The 17,829-nt window shown below is 45.4% G+C and overlaps 1 protein-coding gene across 1 annotated transcript in view; it reads left to right on the plus strand.

Annotated features, from left to right (window-relative positions):
• LOC121158655 overlaps nucleotides 1-17,829 on the plus strand; it is a 161,605-nt gene that overhangs the window by 4,662 nt on the left and 139,114 nt on the right. Inside the window, 7 exon segments of the mRNA XM_040983523.1 lie at nucleotides 451-564; nucleotides 972-1,166; nucleotides 1,943-2,096; nucleotides 3,234-3,387; nucleotides 5,476-5,632; nucleotides 7,906-8,007; nucleotides 13,688-13,849. Coding sequence (XP_040839457.1) covers nucleotides 451-564; nucleotides 972-1,166; nucleotides 1,943-2,096; nucleotides 3,234-3,387; nucleotides 5,476-5,632; nucleotides 7,906-8,007; nucleotides 13,688-13,849 — 1,038 coding nt within the window.

The following is a 17,829-nucleotide window of genomic DNA, read 5'->3' on the forward strand; positions in this document are numbered from 1 at the left end:
AGTGAACCAGTGAATGGAAGATCTGTCTCCATGTACAACCTGTTGCTTCTAAAGCAGCTTAGCAGGAAGTCTGATGGGGAATTGGGGAGGTGGAATTCAGACAGGCACTCTGATATGGAATACAGCGTCGGAGGTAGCAACTTGAGCTCATTTTTACCACAAAACTTGAAGCTCAGCCTCAGATACCGTGCCAGACTTTTATGCTAGTATTAAAATTGTTGACTGATAGATGAGTTTACCATCTATAGGCTCAGCAGCAGATCATAAAGGTTAGGAAATGTCTGAATCATGTCTTGAACTGGGCTTCTCCATTTTATGGTCTACCTGTAGAAAAAATACATTTGTCCGAAGCAATCGGACTGATTCACTTAGCATTCATATTCTTCAGACTCCATGTTCTTCCTGCTGTATCTGAGTTGAGCTAAGTGCTTGTTTTTGCTGTTGCGAAAGCATTACCCAGAGAAGACCGCCCAGCTGGCTCAGAGCGCACACTTACACATGCTGAGGTGGCAGAAGTTTTGCCGGCACAGTCAGATCACGGAGCAGCTTTATCCTCTCTATAAGGTAGGATACCCTCACAGTGAGCCTGAATAGCCCATGAGCCTGCCAGTTGCTTAAAATCACAGCCTGTATGGGAAAGGAAGTGATGTGGGTATCTTCTGGCTTATCACCAGTGGCAGATGATAAGGCTTCCTGGTTTTAAGAAAAAAATTGCAAGATGTTTTGTGCAACAGGAAATGCATATCTCTTCATAGTTAAAACAGCCCAGAAGCCAAGTTCAGTTCTTAAATATCCATAGGCACATCCTGCTTCCCTCGTCAAGTTCGGAATACCAGAGGAACTCTGGCATGCAAGGAGCAACTTCTGCAGCCCCTCCTTAAACAGCATCCTGCTATGCTTGGAAGCAACAGGTACGGAGAATAAGAAAGATGTGCTAACACACAGCCCTGTCCTTGTTACCCCCTTCACAGAAGCAAGTGGGCTACATTACACAGGAGTACCATGACGCCGTTCAGAGAGCTGAGAGATTGTCTGTGGCCTGAGAAAACTTCCTCGTGGGCAGACCCAACCCTCCTCTGTTAGTAACGCAGGAAGACTTAACCATCTACATGCGGTGGCTCGTGTGCCACTTGCACTCTCTGCGGACAGTCCACCACCACCTGCAGGTCTGTGGAAGCCAAGTGCCCACCCTGGGAAGGGATCAGCACATGTTTTTCTCACACTTGTCTCCTGGTTTGAGATAGACAGTTCTGTACTCCTCTACATGCCCTACAAAACAGCAAAGTAGCAGTCACTGGCCCTTTGCTGGGAAACCTTTTCCCCTGGGAAGCTTACTTGCTTTTTTATTTTAAGATTAACTTATATTTATTGGAAAGGCAGGTTGACAGAGAGAAATATCTTCAATCCTCTGATTCACTGGCCATAATGTCCTGAGCTGAGCGGATCCAGATCCAGGAACCAGGAGCTTCTTCCAGGTCTCCACATGGGTACGGAATCCCAAGCCTTTGCGCCATCCTCAACTGCTTTCCCAGGCCAAAAGCAGGGAGCTGGATGGAAGTGGAGCAGCCGGGGCATGAACTGGCGCCCATATGGGATCCCAGTGTGTGCAAGGCAAGGATTGGCCACTAAGCCATCACATCTGGCCCATGCCCCACATTCAGTACACCTCTCCATGTCACCCAGTGCTGTGAACACCTGCTTACATGCACACTATGGACTCCTTAGGGTTGACCCTGGCCTCTGTGTCACCCTGGCCTCTCACACAGGGCCTTGTCTGCTCTGGTTGCTTGATCACTTCAGACAGGGATAGAGGCCAAGGTCTGCAGGGGGCGGTGACAGCTCATGTGACCCAGCTCTAGCTGAGGGCACTCCTGAATCTACAGCTAGAAGCTTCTGTGTCCATCACTTTGACTGTGGCATCCCAGTTGTGCCCTTTCTCTAGGTCCTCCAATATCTGCCCATCTCCAAAGTGCTGAGTGAAGCTGAAAGCCATATACCTGAGGTTGGTTGTGAAAGTGAGAAGGTCAGCGCCAATGACATCAACCCTGACAGCCAGGGTTCTGTAGCCCCTGGCTCCACGGACACCACCAGTTCAGGTCAGAAACGGTCAGCATTTCCTCCAGGACAATGTAGATAAGAGAAGGAAATTGTGCCTTTGTACATGCGGTGTTTTATATACCAAAGTTATACCTTTGAAATAAACAAGTGTTTATATTTGCTAAAGGGAAAAAAACAACTGCTTCTCTTAGATATTTTTGTCTTCAACTAAAACAAAAACAACAACAACAACAAAAAACCACACACTTGAAAGGAAGAATGAGAGAAACAGAGAGAATGGAGAGAGAGAAAGAGAGAGAATCTTCCATCTGCTGGTTCACAAGATCCAGGTCTGAACCCAGGAGCCAGGAACTACATCTGAGTCTCCTACACAGGCAGCGGGAGCCCAAGGCCTTCCCAGTGCACATTGGCTGCAGGCTGGATGAGAAGCAGAGCAGCTGGGACTCAATCCCGCACTTTCATATGGGATGCTGGTGATGCAAATGATGACTTAACCCACTGCGTCACAACACTGGCCCCTATCTTTATCTTTATAACTAGACAGTCAAGAAAGAAGGGAGGAAATGGGCTTGAAGTCACCTATGCTGGGCTCCAGGCCTCACCATGAACCCGAGTGGAAGCTCCTTGGGCCTCAACCTGATCTTCATAATCAGTGATCCCCAAGGTTCCAGTTCTCAATTAACTTCCTCATCTGAGTCAGTACAATTTGCTGCCCTTACCTGGTGTTTCAGAAACTTGAGCAGGTTTCTCCTCTGGTCTGCATTCTTGCTTGGACAGCATATCTGGTCTCATAAGAGCCTGTGGGAGAGGCAGCCAGCCCTAAGTGTGGGGTCTCCACCAAGGCTTCTCAAACGTCAGGATTCCCACCTGGGTCCAGATGAAGACCCCTTTCTTGTGTGTTGTGAATTTAGATTCTCCATTTACTATGAAGGAAGGAGTCTTACCAGTGCCTTCCCCATGGGATCATTCTATAAATCTGCTGCTATAACCTGGCAAGCACCTGTTAGACTCACCTGGCTGGGTGTGGTGTTGACTGAAAATTATGGCAAGGAAGGCCAGGCAAGGAGCAGGTGGTACTTCTACCAGCAGAGGGCTCGCTGCTTTCAAAGGGCTTCTTGTTCTCTCCTCCTGCCTGTTCATTGGTCTTGATGTGCTTGGTTTTGGATTTTTCTCAGGGCCAGTGAGAATGGAGGTTGCTGGTGCCCTGCCCCAATACACAACAGAAGCATCAGCCCTGAAGCCTCAGCTGAGAAACCTGCTCGCCCATTTCCACATCCCCTATGACGTGGAGGAGCTTGGGGATGCTGCAAAGGAAATGCAACTGTTTTCCTTGATACTCCATCTATAGTTTAAGATTTCTCTGCTTATTTGGAAATCAAATTGATGGAGAGAGAGGGAGAGACCAAGAGAGACTGAGAGATCTTCACCTGCTGATTCACTCCCTGATGCCTGCAATGGCCAAGGCTGAATCAGACAGAAGCCAGGAGCCCCATGACTCATCAGCCCATCTGAGTGATAGAGGCCCAAATACTTGGATGCTCTTTAACTGCCTTTCCTAGGCCATTCACAAGGAGCTGGATCAAAAGTGGAACAACCATGACTCAAATCAATGCCCAGCATGGCAAGCAGTAACTTTACCTACTATACACCACGTCGACCCTGCTATATTTTTCTTAATGCAGATCTAAGTGCTCATGAAAGAAATCAGTGGTATTTAGCAAGCACTGTCTATTTTAACTGCAACTATTGTTTCTAGAGTGAAAAGATGAAATAGTAACAGGTGGAATTTAGACTGGCTCTTAGGGAAGGACTTGGTGAGTCATGGGACCTCCAAAGCAAACCCAGAGGCCTAGTGGACTACAGAAGGTGTAAACGTTGCCAAGGTTTAGCAGGTTCTCATTGTGGAATGAACAGGGATCTACAGCCTTCCTGTTCTCAGAATGTGCTGCAGTGGCTCTCATTGACAAAGTACCTACCTTTCAGAGTTTGCACTGTCCCACTGTGTTCAAAGCCTTGCAGGCTGCTCTGCTGTAACACTGTATTGAGCTTCCTTTAACAACTTGCATGGTCAAAAGCTTTGTTTCAAAGGGAAAAATTGGATTGAGGAAACAGCTCCAGGTTTTTAGTAACAAATTAGTTTTGTAAGCAGCTCGACCACAAAAAAGTATTTTCCTAGCATAAGATGCGAATTATTTGCAAGTATATCCATACATACGTATATCTACATACACAGACACTGAATGAAAATATCAAACTGAACGATCCAGTCAAAAATCAAATCTGGATGTTTGGGATGCCATTCCTTTGTGTAAGAAGTAGCCACTGTCTCTTCAATTACTATCTCTTGACCTTGAGGCTGCACTTGCATTTGTATTTGTTCCAACATTCTGTGGTCAACCTTATTTCTGTCAGTAACGTGGATTCCGTAAGCTGGAACCAATGATAGCATGCCCTGTGGTTTCTCTGAAGCCGACCATGTTTCATCTTTGCCCCACTTTCCATGTTGCAGCAGCACCTTCAGCACAGGGCCTCACTGGGAGTGTCCTCACCTTCATCATCCCCAAGCAGTGTGGGAAGCAGAGCCAAGAAGGGACATAGACACTGTTTGCAAAGAACCCAAATGAAAGGATACACTGGAGCAAAGGAGGCTATGTGTACGATCATTGATAGAAGAGCCTAGATGTGGCAGAGCACCAAAGCAGAGCAACCTGTTCCCAAAGAACATCCTGTGACTCCTCCATGGTCATAGTTTCTATTTCAATAAAAGCAATTCATTTATTTATTGCTTCAGAGGCAGAGAATGAGAGGAAGAGTGAGAAAGAAAAGAACTGGAATCTCCCATCGGCTGGCTCACTCCCCAAATGCTGCAGCAACTGAGGCAGGGCTAGGCAGAAGCTGGGAACCAAAAACTCCAACTGAGTCTCCTGAGTGTGTGGCAAGGGCCCAAACACTTGAGCCGTCTTCTGTTTTCCCAGGTCACCCAACAGTAGGGAGCTGGATGGGAAATGGAGCATCTGGAACATGAACTGGTACCCGTATGGGATGCCAGTATTGCAGAAGACGCAGATTTTAAAACATGAATTTTGTGGAGACACAAATACTCAGACCATATTGATGACCATGTCCATTTGTCTGTGGCTGCTTTCACACTGCAATGGCAGGCTTTAGTTGCAGTTGTGACCCTGAGATCTGGAAAGGCTAAAATGTTTACAAAAAATATTTGCCATCTCAGCTCTAGACTAGCTGTGATAGATAAACTCTGTACCTGACCAACATATTGATTGCTCATTACCCATGGCTACCGGGCATTTGAAGTGTGGCTAGTGCAACTGAAGAATTCAGTCATCAATGCTAGTTCCTCTTAATGGATGTGCTGCAAAGACAGCAGATATCTGAGCTACTCTTCTCTCTTCTTATTCAGGTTTCCCACAAATTTCCAAGCATCTTCATGGAACAACAGAGAATGCAAACGTTTCCTGACTATGAGGCTCAGAGAGTGACTGCCGAGAATTTGGGTCTGGTGGCACCTGCTTTGGCCTTAAAAAAGAAAGCCAACTGGATTCCCTTTGTAAAGGTAAGGGACCTGTGGTGAAAGTCCCCCTGGAAGGAAGGTCAGCTGTGTCACTCTGTCCTCCCACCAGCTCAGGCTCACTGACCCATCTGGCAGCCCCAGGGCTGTCTGTCCCTATTGTGCCCTTGCCTCATCACCCTGGAGGACCAGGTGTAGATTAGCTTCCTGTCCTCAGGGGAGACTGCTCAAGAACTTGGTCTTGTACTGCTGGCCAGATTTACCAGCTCTCTTGACTATGTTGGAGTTAGCTGGGCTGATCTGCCTTCTCTGGGCATGCTCCGACTGCCTCTGAACCACTCAATTCAATCAAAACTTTCTTCTTGATTTGTCAAGAACAAAGAAGCATATCCAAAGGTGTAATTGACTTTTTAGTCAAAATCTACTTCAGGAATGTACACTGTATGTTAAGCACAAACAAAACATAAGTAAGCAGATTAAAGCAGGTAATTTTGAGCAGGCCTATGAATAGCTAGTTCTCACTACTTGAAGTAGTTGTGTTCTAGAAAGCCACCATGAACACTGATCTAACAAATGCTGAATCATTACCCTTAGCGAAAATATTGGTTTCAGATTCTTATGTCTCTAGTCACAACATTTTGCTTATTAAAAATGTTTTATTTATTTAAGAGGTAGAGAGAAAGACAAACAGACATAGAGCTGCTATCTGCTATTTGACTTTCCAGTGTCCCAAAGGCCGGACCTGACTGGGCCAGGCTGAGAGCCGAGAGCTCAACCCATGGCTCTCCTATGGGTGGCAGGATCACAAGTCTTGAGTATTACCACTGGCTCCCTTGGTGCATTAGCAGGAAGCTGGTACCTGGAGGTGGACCCAGGTATTGGCCTCAGGTTCTCTGATAAGGACGTAGGACATAGCTGTCTTCACCACTAGACTCGATGTCTATCCCTGGTCACAATATTTCAATTAGCTGATCAATTTATAACCTTGCTTTATGTATGTTTCTGTTTAAAATGATATTATTTAATATGCACAGATGGCTCATTAATATCAAACTCATGGGAGACAGCTCTATAACTGCAAGCCTGAAGGAGGCTTACCTAAAACACTCATTTTCTCTCTAGGCACATTGTAGCCTCCTTGGGTTAGGAACACTACACTGCACAAAGTAGGGGAACCATTTACAATGGTGAAATAGTCTACAAAAAGCGCAAAGCTGTGAAACTTGTAGCACTAAGTCACAAGGCAGTCGCTTCATCCACAGGAGGAGAGCAGAAACCAGGCAGGCAGAAGGCCGCCCCATGCAGCCTTAGCTGGAAGCATGCCCAGTGTGTGGGTCTGATATTCCAAAATCTGCATGTATCTATTAATGACCATGATAATGCTGTCACGTTGATTTTGCCAGCACAGAATCCTCCTAGGGTGAGGTTTGATCATGTTGTGAAGGGGAGAAAAGTCTTATGATTGCCTTAGTCCCTTCAGTTTGGCAGCTGACATGTTCAAGTTCAGGTTGCTAGCATGGTTGGGTTTGGGCAGAGGCTGTCCTGTGAACTATAACCTGTGAATGTCTCGCTGTGTCCTGGGGTGGTGGAGGAAACAAACAAGTTCTCTCAGGCCTCTTTCCTGGGGACACAAACCCTGTTCATGAGGGCTCCTCCCAGCCTTAGAATTCATCCATTTTCCAAAAGCCCCTCTCCTTTAATACCATCACCTTGTGGGGAGAGGGGCTAGTTGTCAACATAGGAGCTTTGGAGGAACAAAGTCCAACAGACACAAAACGAAACTAATGGAAAAGAAAAAAGCCAAAGATGTCTGCAAGGACCGGGGCTGGGGCAATGGAGCACTTTCCCACTTTAGACTGTTAGACTTGGCATCCAACTGTAGATGTCAAGGAAGTGTTTGGCTGAAGCCTAAAGCTAAAATATGCATTGAAAAATTCTCGCAGGTTAATGGCACTTACCACCCAAGAACTAATTTTTGAAGTATAACTGAGTTAATAAGAAAGATGTTTTTAAATGGAGCAATCACAAGGAGTCTGTGAATGACTTCTTTTGACTGCAAAGCATGGGCAAGGTGCAACATGGATGGGTTGAGGGGGCCCTTCCTTCTCCTGGCTCTGCAGTGTAGCTCCAGGACAAACCCCTACATCGTAGAATCAGATACTAACAGGAAATGACTGCTGCAGTCCTGGAGGTGTGATAGCCCACAGAACCTTTGCCCAAACCCTGCCAGCAAACCCTCAGCACCAAGGACAGAGTCCACTGCAGAGGGTCCGCAAACTTGTGTTCTGTGGTAACTGTACATGGACCTTTGCTCCTAGATCAAGCCGAAACATGATCCTTGGCAAAAGAAACTTCTGACGCAACTAAGAGAGCGGAGAAAAACGGATGTATTAATGCAGTTGCAAGCCAAGTTTCTAAAGGTATGAAAAGGGTGTTCCTTGATAGCTAAGATTCTTGTTAAAATCATCCTATACAAAATGGATGTTTCTTTCAACTTGAAGAAACAATGTTGGCTTGGATTCACTATGAAGCCTTCACTTGGAACGTTTCAATGTAATTGCTAGGCTTTAAGCATCCTGTTAGTTTTCGAGGCAAGAAGAAAATGTCAAAAGAGTTGGATTTTACTGTAGTTTCAATACCACACTTTGTGTGAGGTTGATCTGATCATGGAAGCTTTTTGAACTTACCTCATCTGTGAAACAAACATATTGCATGAGATGATCCTGTTTCTACTGCAGTGAAAACTGCAAGACATGAATTTCCCAGGGGAAGCATTGTTCTGTGTCATTGAGTATGTTCATGTCACATAGTGCATCTCTAGAGCCTTTTTACCTTATAAACCAGAGTCTCAGGGTCACTGAGCCCTCCAGCCGCTGCCAGCCTCCATTCTGCTCTCTGTGTCTATGAAGCGGACTACTTTGAACACCTGATATTACAGAAATCATTCAGTGTGTGTCTCCTGGTGACTATTTTGCTTTACTTAATATAGCATTCTAAATAGGTCAGAATCTCCTTCTTAGTAAAGGTTTCCATGTTCCCTTGTACATACACACCGCATTTTGTTGATCCTTTTTTAATCTCCTGATAGATATTTGTGTCTCCGCTTCATGGCTGTTGTGAATGAGGTTGCCATGAACATGGGTGTGCAAATATCTCCTCAAGATCCTGCTGTGGAGTGTACACCCAGAAGTGGAATTGTTGCATCATGTTGTGATTCTATTTTTAATATGTGATGGAAACTGCACTTTCTCCACAGTACTTGGCACCATTTAAGATCCCACGTAGAGTGCTGATTTGGCCAATTCTCAGCAACAATTATTTTCTTTCTTCTTTTTTCTATTATACATTTATTTACTTATTTAATAGTTTAGAGGTAAGGAAGGAAGAAGAAAAGTAAAGAAAGCTCCAGGTGAGCCAGCTGAAACTGGGCGCCTGGAACTCAGTCTGGGTCTCCTTTATGGATGGCAGGTATCCAGTTATCAGACTTGCCCCTGTGGCCTCCCAAGATGCACATTAGCAGGAAGCTGGACCAGAAGCAGAGCAACTGGGGCTTGAGCCCAGGCACTCTGATGTGGGATGCAGGCATCTCAGCTACCATGCCCAACCACATCCCTCCCTTTGTTGTGCAATAGTAGACAGCTTGTTTTAAATTAATTTATTTTTATTGGAAAGGCAGATTTACAGTGAGGAGAGACACACAGAAAGATCTTCCATCCTGTGGTTTACTCCACAAATGGGTGCATTAAACCAAGCTAAGCTGATCTGAAGCCAGGAGCTTCTTTTAGGGTCTCAAGGCCATCCTCCACTGCTTTCTTGGGCCACCAGCAAGGAGCTGGATTAAAAGTGGAGCAGCGGGACATGAGCCAGCACCCATATGGGATGCTAGTGATTGGAGGTGGAAGATTAGCCAACTGACACATCACACCACCCCAAACAATACACATCTTAGTGGCTGTGAGATCATACTCTCACTGGGGTACTGATTTACATTTGCATATAAGAGAATGTGCATAGTTTCACATTTTTGTTTTATATATTTTTACTGGTTTACCATTTTATATCATCTTTGATGAAATGTCTTTTTAAGTCCTTTGTCCATTTTTTCCAAGTTTAAAAAAATTAATTAATTAATTAATTAATTTTGATAATTGTACTTAGTTGATTAGGGTACAAAGAGTCAAGGGCTACAGGAAAGTGGATAATACCATTGTTTCCACACTAATATCATTTTTTCCCCCTGTATCTGGGGTCAGGGGAGAAACAAAGGGAAAAGCCCCACCCAGCTTCCCACCCATCCCAGATCCGCGATATGAGGCACGCTCCAAGGGGCCTGCCTAAGCAGTTTTGATAGTTCAACAGTTCTGAATTGCTGCCAATCTTGCCATTCTAATCATGATGAAACCCATTCAGAATCCACTGGCTGACATAGTCTCTTCATGGTTGGGGTTCTGAGATCAGCAGTTCAGTTGGAGGGATCTCCAAAGAAACTTCATCTGAGATGATCCCAAACCTGATTTTTGTGTGTGCTTGCCAATATAGGGTCTGGCACAGTCTGTCGCCCCAATCAGTTTATGCACTTGCTGGTCGTTGCACTTGCTGGGTCCATTCTGTTTCCAGCCCTGTCATCCACTTGGACCAATGGGTGTTGTAGTCCAGCTTGATCCTACCCACTTCATACTCGGTCCTCATGCAAACCAATGGGAGCTGCAGCCTAGTTGGGTGACTCCCCATAATCCCCACCAGGCCTGCTCCCTACTCTGGCTTTCATGCATGCCACTATGTACTGCAGACTTGTTCAGTCTGTCCCACATCCCATTTAGCCCTGGTATTTGTCAATGGGCATTGAAGCCTAGTTCAACCCAACCAACATACTATCCAGCCCACACACATACTGGCAGGTGCCTTTCTGTCCTGCCACCTCTGCCCCTGTTCTGGTTTTCATGTTCTCCAGTGGGAGCAGTTACCCACGAGGGAGGTGCCCACTATCTCCTTATTAGGCCACTCCAATTTCTGGATTGTGCGCACTCCAGGTGGTTATGGCATTTAACTTAACAGAATTGGTCCCCAGTGCCAGCCTCTGCCATCTGATGATGTGGCAAAGCCCAACCAACCCTCACCCACTCTAATTTGCTTGCACCAGTTGGAACAGTCAGCCCAATCTGGTCCTTCCCTAATCTAGCTCACATGAGGCCCATGGGTGTTGCAGCCCTGCCTGGTCTGGTCTGCCCCCATCCCAACTCATGCTCTCCAATGGGAGTGGTTGTCCCACAGGGGAGCCCACATTCTCCCTGCCAGCTTCACCTCCTCCCTACCCAGTTCTCACATATGCTGTTTAGGTGCTGCAACCACATCTGGTATGGCTCACCTCACCTTGGCATTCTATAATGTGCACTAGTTTGTGTTGCGACCCAACCTGGCTTAACCCACACTCTATTCTGGTTCTCGGATTCGCCCACAGGTGATCTGGTTCAGCCTGGTCTGACCCCTACCTATGCCATATGTATGATGGTGGGTATCTTCCTCTGGCCTGGTATGGGTTGCTCCATATTGTGGTTCTTGCACTCACCTGTAGGGCCTGTGTCCCAACAGAGGAGTTTCCCAAGTTCCTCCTTCAGAACCTCTTCCTATGCCAGGTCTTGCGCATACTGGTGGTTCCATGGGCCAGCAATCATTGCTGGCCTTCCCTCCATTCCAGTTCTTGGTGTTGGCTGTTTCAGCCCAGCCAAGGCTTGTCCATACCAAGATACTGCTCACACATGGCTCAGTAGGGGCAGAGACTCAGCCTAGTCTGTCCTACATCTTCCCAAGTTCTCCACAGCGCCAGATGGTGAAGGCGTCTAGCCCAGCTTGGTATGACCAGCCCCAGTCCACATTTGTGCCTAGGGAGACTGCAGCCATATCTAGACCAGAATGCAGCCTCCACTCCAGCCCCCTCACCCTCCCATGGGAATCCCAGCCCAGCAAGTGTGTACTCTCAAAGCTCTCCAACCAAGTCTATTCCCAGCCCTAGATTGCGCGGGTGTCAGTGAGTGCTCTGACCCAGTTGGCTTAGTCCCTCACCTTTCTCAGCCTTTGCCTTCAATGCTATGGCATAGTATCCCTGCCTAGTTCTTTGTCCATTTTAAAAAATGTATTTTTTAATTTAAAGAGTTATAGAGAAAAAGGGAGAAATTAATCTTCTATCTGTTCATTCAAACCTTAAATGGCCACAACAGCCAAGAATGAACCAGGCTGAAGCCAAGAGTGTATACAGGTCTCCTCATAGATGGAGGGACCCAAACACTTGGACTGTCTTCTGCTGCTTTTACAGGCCATTAGCACGGATGAGTCAGGCCTTGAACTGGCACCCATAAGGGATGCTGGCATCACTGGAGGCTGCTGAATGTGCTACACCACAGCACTAGCCTCTTTGACCATTTTTTAAAAATTGGATTATTTTTTAGTTAATTTGCTGTTAGATTATAGGAATTCTTTATGTGTTTTGACTATTAAGCTCTTACCACATGTATAACTGGCCAAGATTTTCCCTCATGCTATTGGTTACCTTCTCAAAATATTGATTATTTGATAAACAAAGTTTCACAGTTTGATGTAGTCTAATTTGTTCCTTTTTGCTTTTGTTGCCTGGGTGTTTGCTAGCATATCCAGGAAATCACTGCCAAGTCCAACATCATGAAATTTTCCCTCTATTTTTTTTCAAATACACTTAGAGTTGTAGATTTTACATCTGACTTTACTCTTTTCTGGTTGAATTTTTAAGCAGTGTAAGATAAAGGCAAGACTTGAGGGTTTTGTGTATTCATGTCACATTTTCTTGATGTCACGTGATGAAGATACTGGGTTTTTTGGTTGAATGGGCTTGGCATGCTTACCACACACAAAGACTGATTTCTGAGCTTGCTTCCTATTTCATTGGTTAATGTTGTCTGCTAGTCTTCATGCCACCACTGCTTTTTAAAATTACTCTAACTCTGTAATATTTTTTGAAATTAGGAGTTGTGAATTCTAAAACTTTGTTCTTTTTCCAAGTTGTTTCAGCTCTTTGGGATCCCTTGATATTTCGTGTTAATTTTTATAGTATTGGTATATTTTAAAAGATATATTCACTTGTATTTTAAAGGTAAATTTTAAAGAAAGAAGGAGAGACAGAGATAAAGGTCTTCCATAGACTGGTTCACTTCTCACATGGCCACAATGCCAAAGCTGAGCTGATTTATTTATTTTTATTGGAAAGTCAGATTTACAGAGAGGAGAGACAGAGAGCAAGATCTTCCATCTATTAGTTCACTCTCCATATGGCCACAAGGGCTGGAGGTGAGCCAATTAGGAGCCAGGAGCATCTTCTGGGTCTCCCACATGGTTACAGGGTGTACTGATTTCCCAGGCCATAAGTAGAGTGCTGGATGTAAAATGGAGCAGCTGAGACTCGAATTGATGACCATATGGAATCCCAGTGCCACAGGGAAGCAGATTGGCCAGCTGTGCCACTGCACTGTCCCCATTTTGTGTTAATTTTAGGATACATGTTTCTGCTTCTACCCAAAATGCTGCTGGGTTGTTGACAGGGATTGAAATAAATCATCTTTGAGATTCTTTGTGATATTGAAATGACTTAATGATATGGGTATCGCTGGAGTAGACATTCAAATTTGGGGTCATCAACTCTTAACCTCAAAAAAAAAAAGAGAGAGAGAGAACATTTTTAAAACAAGATTTTAAAAAATTATTTATTTGAAAGGCAGCGTTACAGAGAGAAGAGGGGAAACAGGGAATCTTTCACCTGCTGGTTTCCTCTCTAAATGGCCACAACCACTGGGGCTGGGCCAGTGCTGTTGAGTGTTTCTTTCTTTACTGATGCTGCAACAGTTTGAGGGCAAGCACCTACTGTTGCCTGCAGGACAGGGAGTATCGTGAAGTTTTAAATGAGTTGCTGTGTACAGTTGAAATATCTATAGCACTACATAAAGGGATGTATCTGGGAATCAGGGTGGTCGAGTTTAATTTTGCAACTGAATAAGCCCTGCTAGGGCATTATCCATATGTACATGTGACTAGAGAAGAAGGAATGATGCTTTCTTTCTCCTCTCTGTTCTGCCTAAGATTTCTGACCCTGAGCAAGTAATGCGGGTGCTCCACAATCATGCTGCAAAGACCATCATGCTGATTCCACATCACCCAACTTCCGTGACTTCCCAGGGTTTGCCTCAGTGCAGCTATGATCAAATCTGGGAGAATATTTACAGCAACATCAGCCTCTACCAGGTATGCCAGGAGGGAGCAACCAGCATGTCCTTTTGTTTTTTAAAGATTTATATATTTTATTGGAAAGGCAGATTTACAGAGAGAAGGAGAGACAGAGAGAAAGATCTTCCATCTGCTGGTTCATTCCTCAAATGGCCACAATGGCTGGAGCTGAGGTGATCCAAAGTCAGAAGCCAGGATCCATGAGCTTCTGGATCTCCCACGTGGGTTCAGGGTCCCAAGGCTTTGGGCCATCCTCTACTGCTTTCCTAAGCCACAAGCAGGGAGCTGGATGGGAAGTAGAACAGCTGGGACTGGAACTAGTGCCCCTATGAGATGCTGCCATAAGCTTTACCAACTATGCCACAACGCCAACCCCTGACTAATGCACTTTTCAGGCACACAGGCTAAGCAAGCTTTTCAGTGCTCAAGTTTGCCAAGTCTTAATGGGCATGTGCAAGTGTGGATGTTGTTGGAAGCTGAGGGCCTTCAGCAGGTTTTGAAATAGAAGCCCTTCCTTGGCTAGCAAGGAATTGTCAGAAGTTATCCCAAAGGAAAAAGCAGCAAGGTAGGGCTCTGTGCCAAAGGAGTAAGGCCTGCAGAAATCCTTGCACAGGGCCAGGTTACAGGTACATGATTTTTATGGTTTGCATTGTATGTATGGAAGTTCTGTTTCTGTTAGATATGAAAGACCATTCATTTCAGCATTACTCATAATACAAAAGCAGTTGGGTCAAACAAAAGGCCCACCAGAAGGGAGACAGATTCACTAACTGACCGTGTATACGTTTCGGAGGAGGATGGAAATGAGGGAGAGGGAAGAGGCGATATAGAGCCAGAGATGAGGAGCTCTGTGGTTGAGATTGAACCATGAGGTCGTGGTGTGACTGAGGGTAGCACTGCCAGTGGGCACCTGGCAAACAGAGGAGGTGACTTCAGTAGGACCACGGTGGCAGAAAAAAAAAATACCCCCGAAGGCATATGGGGGGAGAGTGGAGGTGATGGCTGTGGTAGGTGCTGAGTAGCAGGAAGCACTAAGTGAGGGTGACAACATGAGATGCAATGGTGGAAATGAAAGGATAAAGGGCTCCTGCTTTCCCTGGCCCAGCCCTTCTTTGTTGCCTTTTACTTGCAGAGCAGGTGAGTAGACAAGGACCGGTGGGATGCAGTCTGGGATTTTCCCATAGCCTACTGTGGATGCACCTGTTGAAATGTGAAAAATGGAAAAGGAAGGAAAGAGAAGAGGTGAGAGGAAGGAAATCACTTCCTCTGGCTATTCGCTGACTTATTGAGGTTAAACTTTGAATTGACCAAAGGGAGTCACATGCGAGCATTGTATGTTTGAGCTGATGTGTGGCCAAGATGCATCATAGAGACTCAGAGGATCTGTAGATTTCCAAATGGCAGGGGTGAGGCATAGAAGGAGACAAAGACATGTGTACCAGTCACCCAATGTTTTAGCGTTCATGAAAGTTCTTCAGTTTCTCATTCATTCATTTGTTTGGTGATTATAACACAGATACTGCCTTTGTGCCAGGAACTGTGTTGGGTTTAGGGAGTGAAGCAGAACTAATCCTTGATCTTGATAACAACAAGCAATAAACAAGTGTGCCAAGAGGGAAATCTGTGTTTCGAATATATGGATGCTGTGGAGTAGAGGACAGTAAGGCGTTGGAGTAGGAAGCACACACTGTGATGGAGAGCTCAGCCTAGGTCTCTTGGCCAGGGACCGAAGGGATGCTTAAGCTGAAGCTTAGTGAGTGAAAAGCAACCTGGAGCAGAAAACAACACTGGGTTTTAGGGAGGAATTTCTAAGGCAATAGCCAACATTTTCCATTTTCTGTCACCTTTTCCTGTGTGTGTTAATTTGTGACCTTCTCAAGTATTTCCTGTCATTTTTACCCTATATTAGAGTCCCACGTGGCAATATATTGCCATTCTGGATGTTGACTACAAATTGGATGAGATTAGGCTGAAGAAATGTGGCAGCTGGGAGGAGTAGCAGGAACGTGGTTAGGAGAATTAAAAGTCTGTTAGTGCTGTGCAAGCCTGTAGCAGTCAAGTGTGAATCTTAATATCTGCATGTCCATCAGCATTCTGATGATGGCCAGTGACAACCAGTACCATGTGACTGAGAATTTTCCATAAGGCCATCTACACCAGCGAGATGGAGTCTCCAGGGACCGTCCACTTCCTTGGCTCTGAGAGAAAAAGTTAGAACAGCTTCTGATAGCTTCTCGAGAATGCTGTTCACCTCTAACCTTTCTTTAGGGATTGCTGGTTTGCTTATAGATTTATTTTGCTTATTTGAAAGGCAGAGTTATGGAGAGAGACAGAGAGGTAGAGAGATTTTCTATCCATTGGTTCACTCTCCAAATGGTCACCACAGCTGGAACTGGACCCACCCGAAGCCAGGAGCCTGGTGCTTCTTATAGGTCTGTCATTTGGGTGGCAGGGACCCAAGCACTTGAACCATCCTCTGCTGCTTTCCCAGGCATAGTAGCAGGGAGCTGGATGGGAAGTGGAGCAACTGGAACTCAAGTCAGCACCCATGTGGTATGTCAGCACCACAGGTCATGGTTTTACTTGCTATGCTACAGAACCAGCCTATTGAGGGAGGGATGGTTTTAAAAATTTTGTTTTCTTGAAGTTTGAGATTTACTGAGCAGTCGCAGAGAACAAAGAACTCCCATCTACAGCCTACATCAAGTTTTTGCTGTTAGCCTGAAGCATAGGCTGAAGGAACTGGCACTGGGTCATTCCTATAGGCTCAACTGGACCTTGGTGCCACCAGTCCTTTCATGGATGTTCTCTTTCTGTACCAGGATCCTAGCCAAGGAGCCATGTTACATTCATTGCTGTGCTTGCCACAGCTGTCCTCCTCTGTCATGCCTGCTCAATCTTACCTTGATGGTCATGTCTTTGATTGGAGAAAGGGCCAAAAACCTGTGGAATGTCCCCTGATGTGAGTTCGTCTGGTGTGCTTCCCGTGGTGACATGACACCAAGGTTTTGAGTTGGATAACAAGGAGCAGCATAGGGACACCATACTCTCCTGGTTGTTTCTTTCCGGAAGAGCATCTTATCCACATGACATTAATGAGGATGACAATTTTGCTTCCTTGGAAGTTAGCAATGGTTTCCACTTTTCTGTGAAGTTTTTTGTTTTTTGTTTTTTTTTTTGTTTTAAAGGATGTTTTAAAAAAATATTCATTTATTTGAAAGTAAGAGAGAGAATCTTCCATCTGTTGGATTGCTCCCCAGATGACTACAATGGCAGGTGTTGGGCCAGGTTGAAGCCAGAAGCCAGAAGCCAGAAGCTTCTGCCAAGTCTCCCACCTGGGAGCAGAGCCCAAGGACTTGGATCATCTTTTATTGCTTTTTTTCAGGCACATTAGCCCAGAGCTGGTTGGAAAGTGGAATAGGCAGGACTTGAACTGACACCCGTATAGGATTCTGGCATCTCAGGCAGCAGTTTTTCCCAGCTATGTCACAATGCTGGCCCCTGTTGAAGGAATTTTTAGACCCACAGATTCTTGTAAAACATTCAGCCACAACTGTGAAGTGTAATTCTTGCTTAGTTATCCTTCGCACTGATTGCTGGGCCTTCCCATCTGCTCCAAGGGAAAGAAACACTCTAACTGCTCCAGGATTTTCTCTGCACCTCCATGCATATGCATGTCCCTATGCAACACACACATATAGGATGACTTCGTGTTTTAGTTTTCTGTAGAAATGGTGTGTCTTCCTGCAACTCGCTTTCCCACATAGCAGTATGCCTTGAAGATCTGTCTCAGTTGCTCTTTTTGATGACAAAGGGTCTTCCAAGAGTGCACAGGCAATGCCTTTTAGGAAAAATCTGCATAGATTTCAAATATTGGTTGCACCAAAGCAAACTTCCCTTTTATTCTGTTTCCCCTGCCCCAAACGTTTTGAAATATTTCCTTGTTCACTGAAGTCTGCATAGCAATGTCCATGGACTCTTGGGGCCATTTTCCCTGT

Source organism: Ochotona curzoniae, unplaced genomic scaffold (assembly GCF_017591425.1).
Source record: "Ochotona curzoniae isolate NIBS_2020 unplaced genomic scaffold, NIBS_Ocur_1.0 contig_3819, whole genome shotgun sequence".
In the NCBI taxonomy this organism is placed as follows: domain Eukaryota; kingdom Metazoa; phylum Chordata; class Mammalia; order Lagomorpha; family Ochotonidae; genus Ochotona; species Ochotona curzoniae.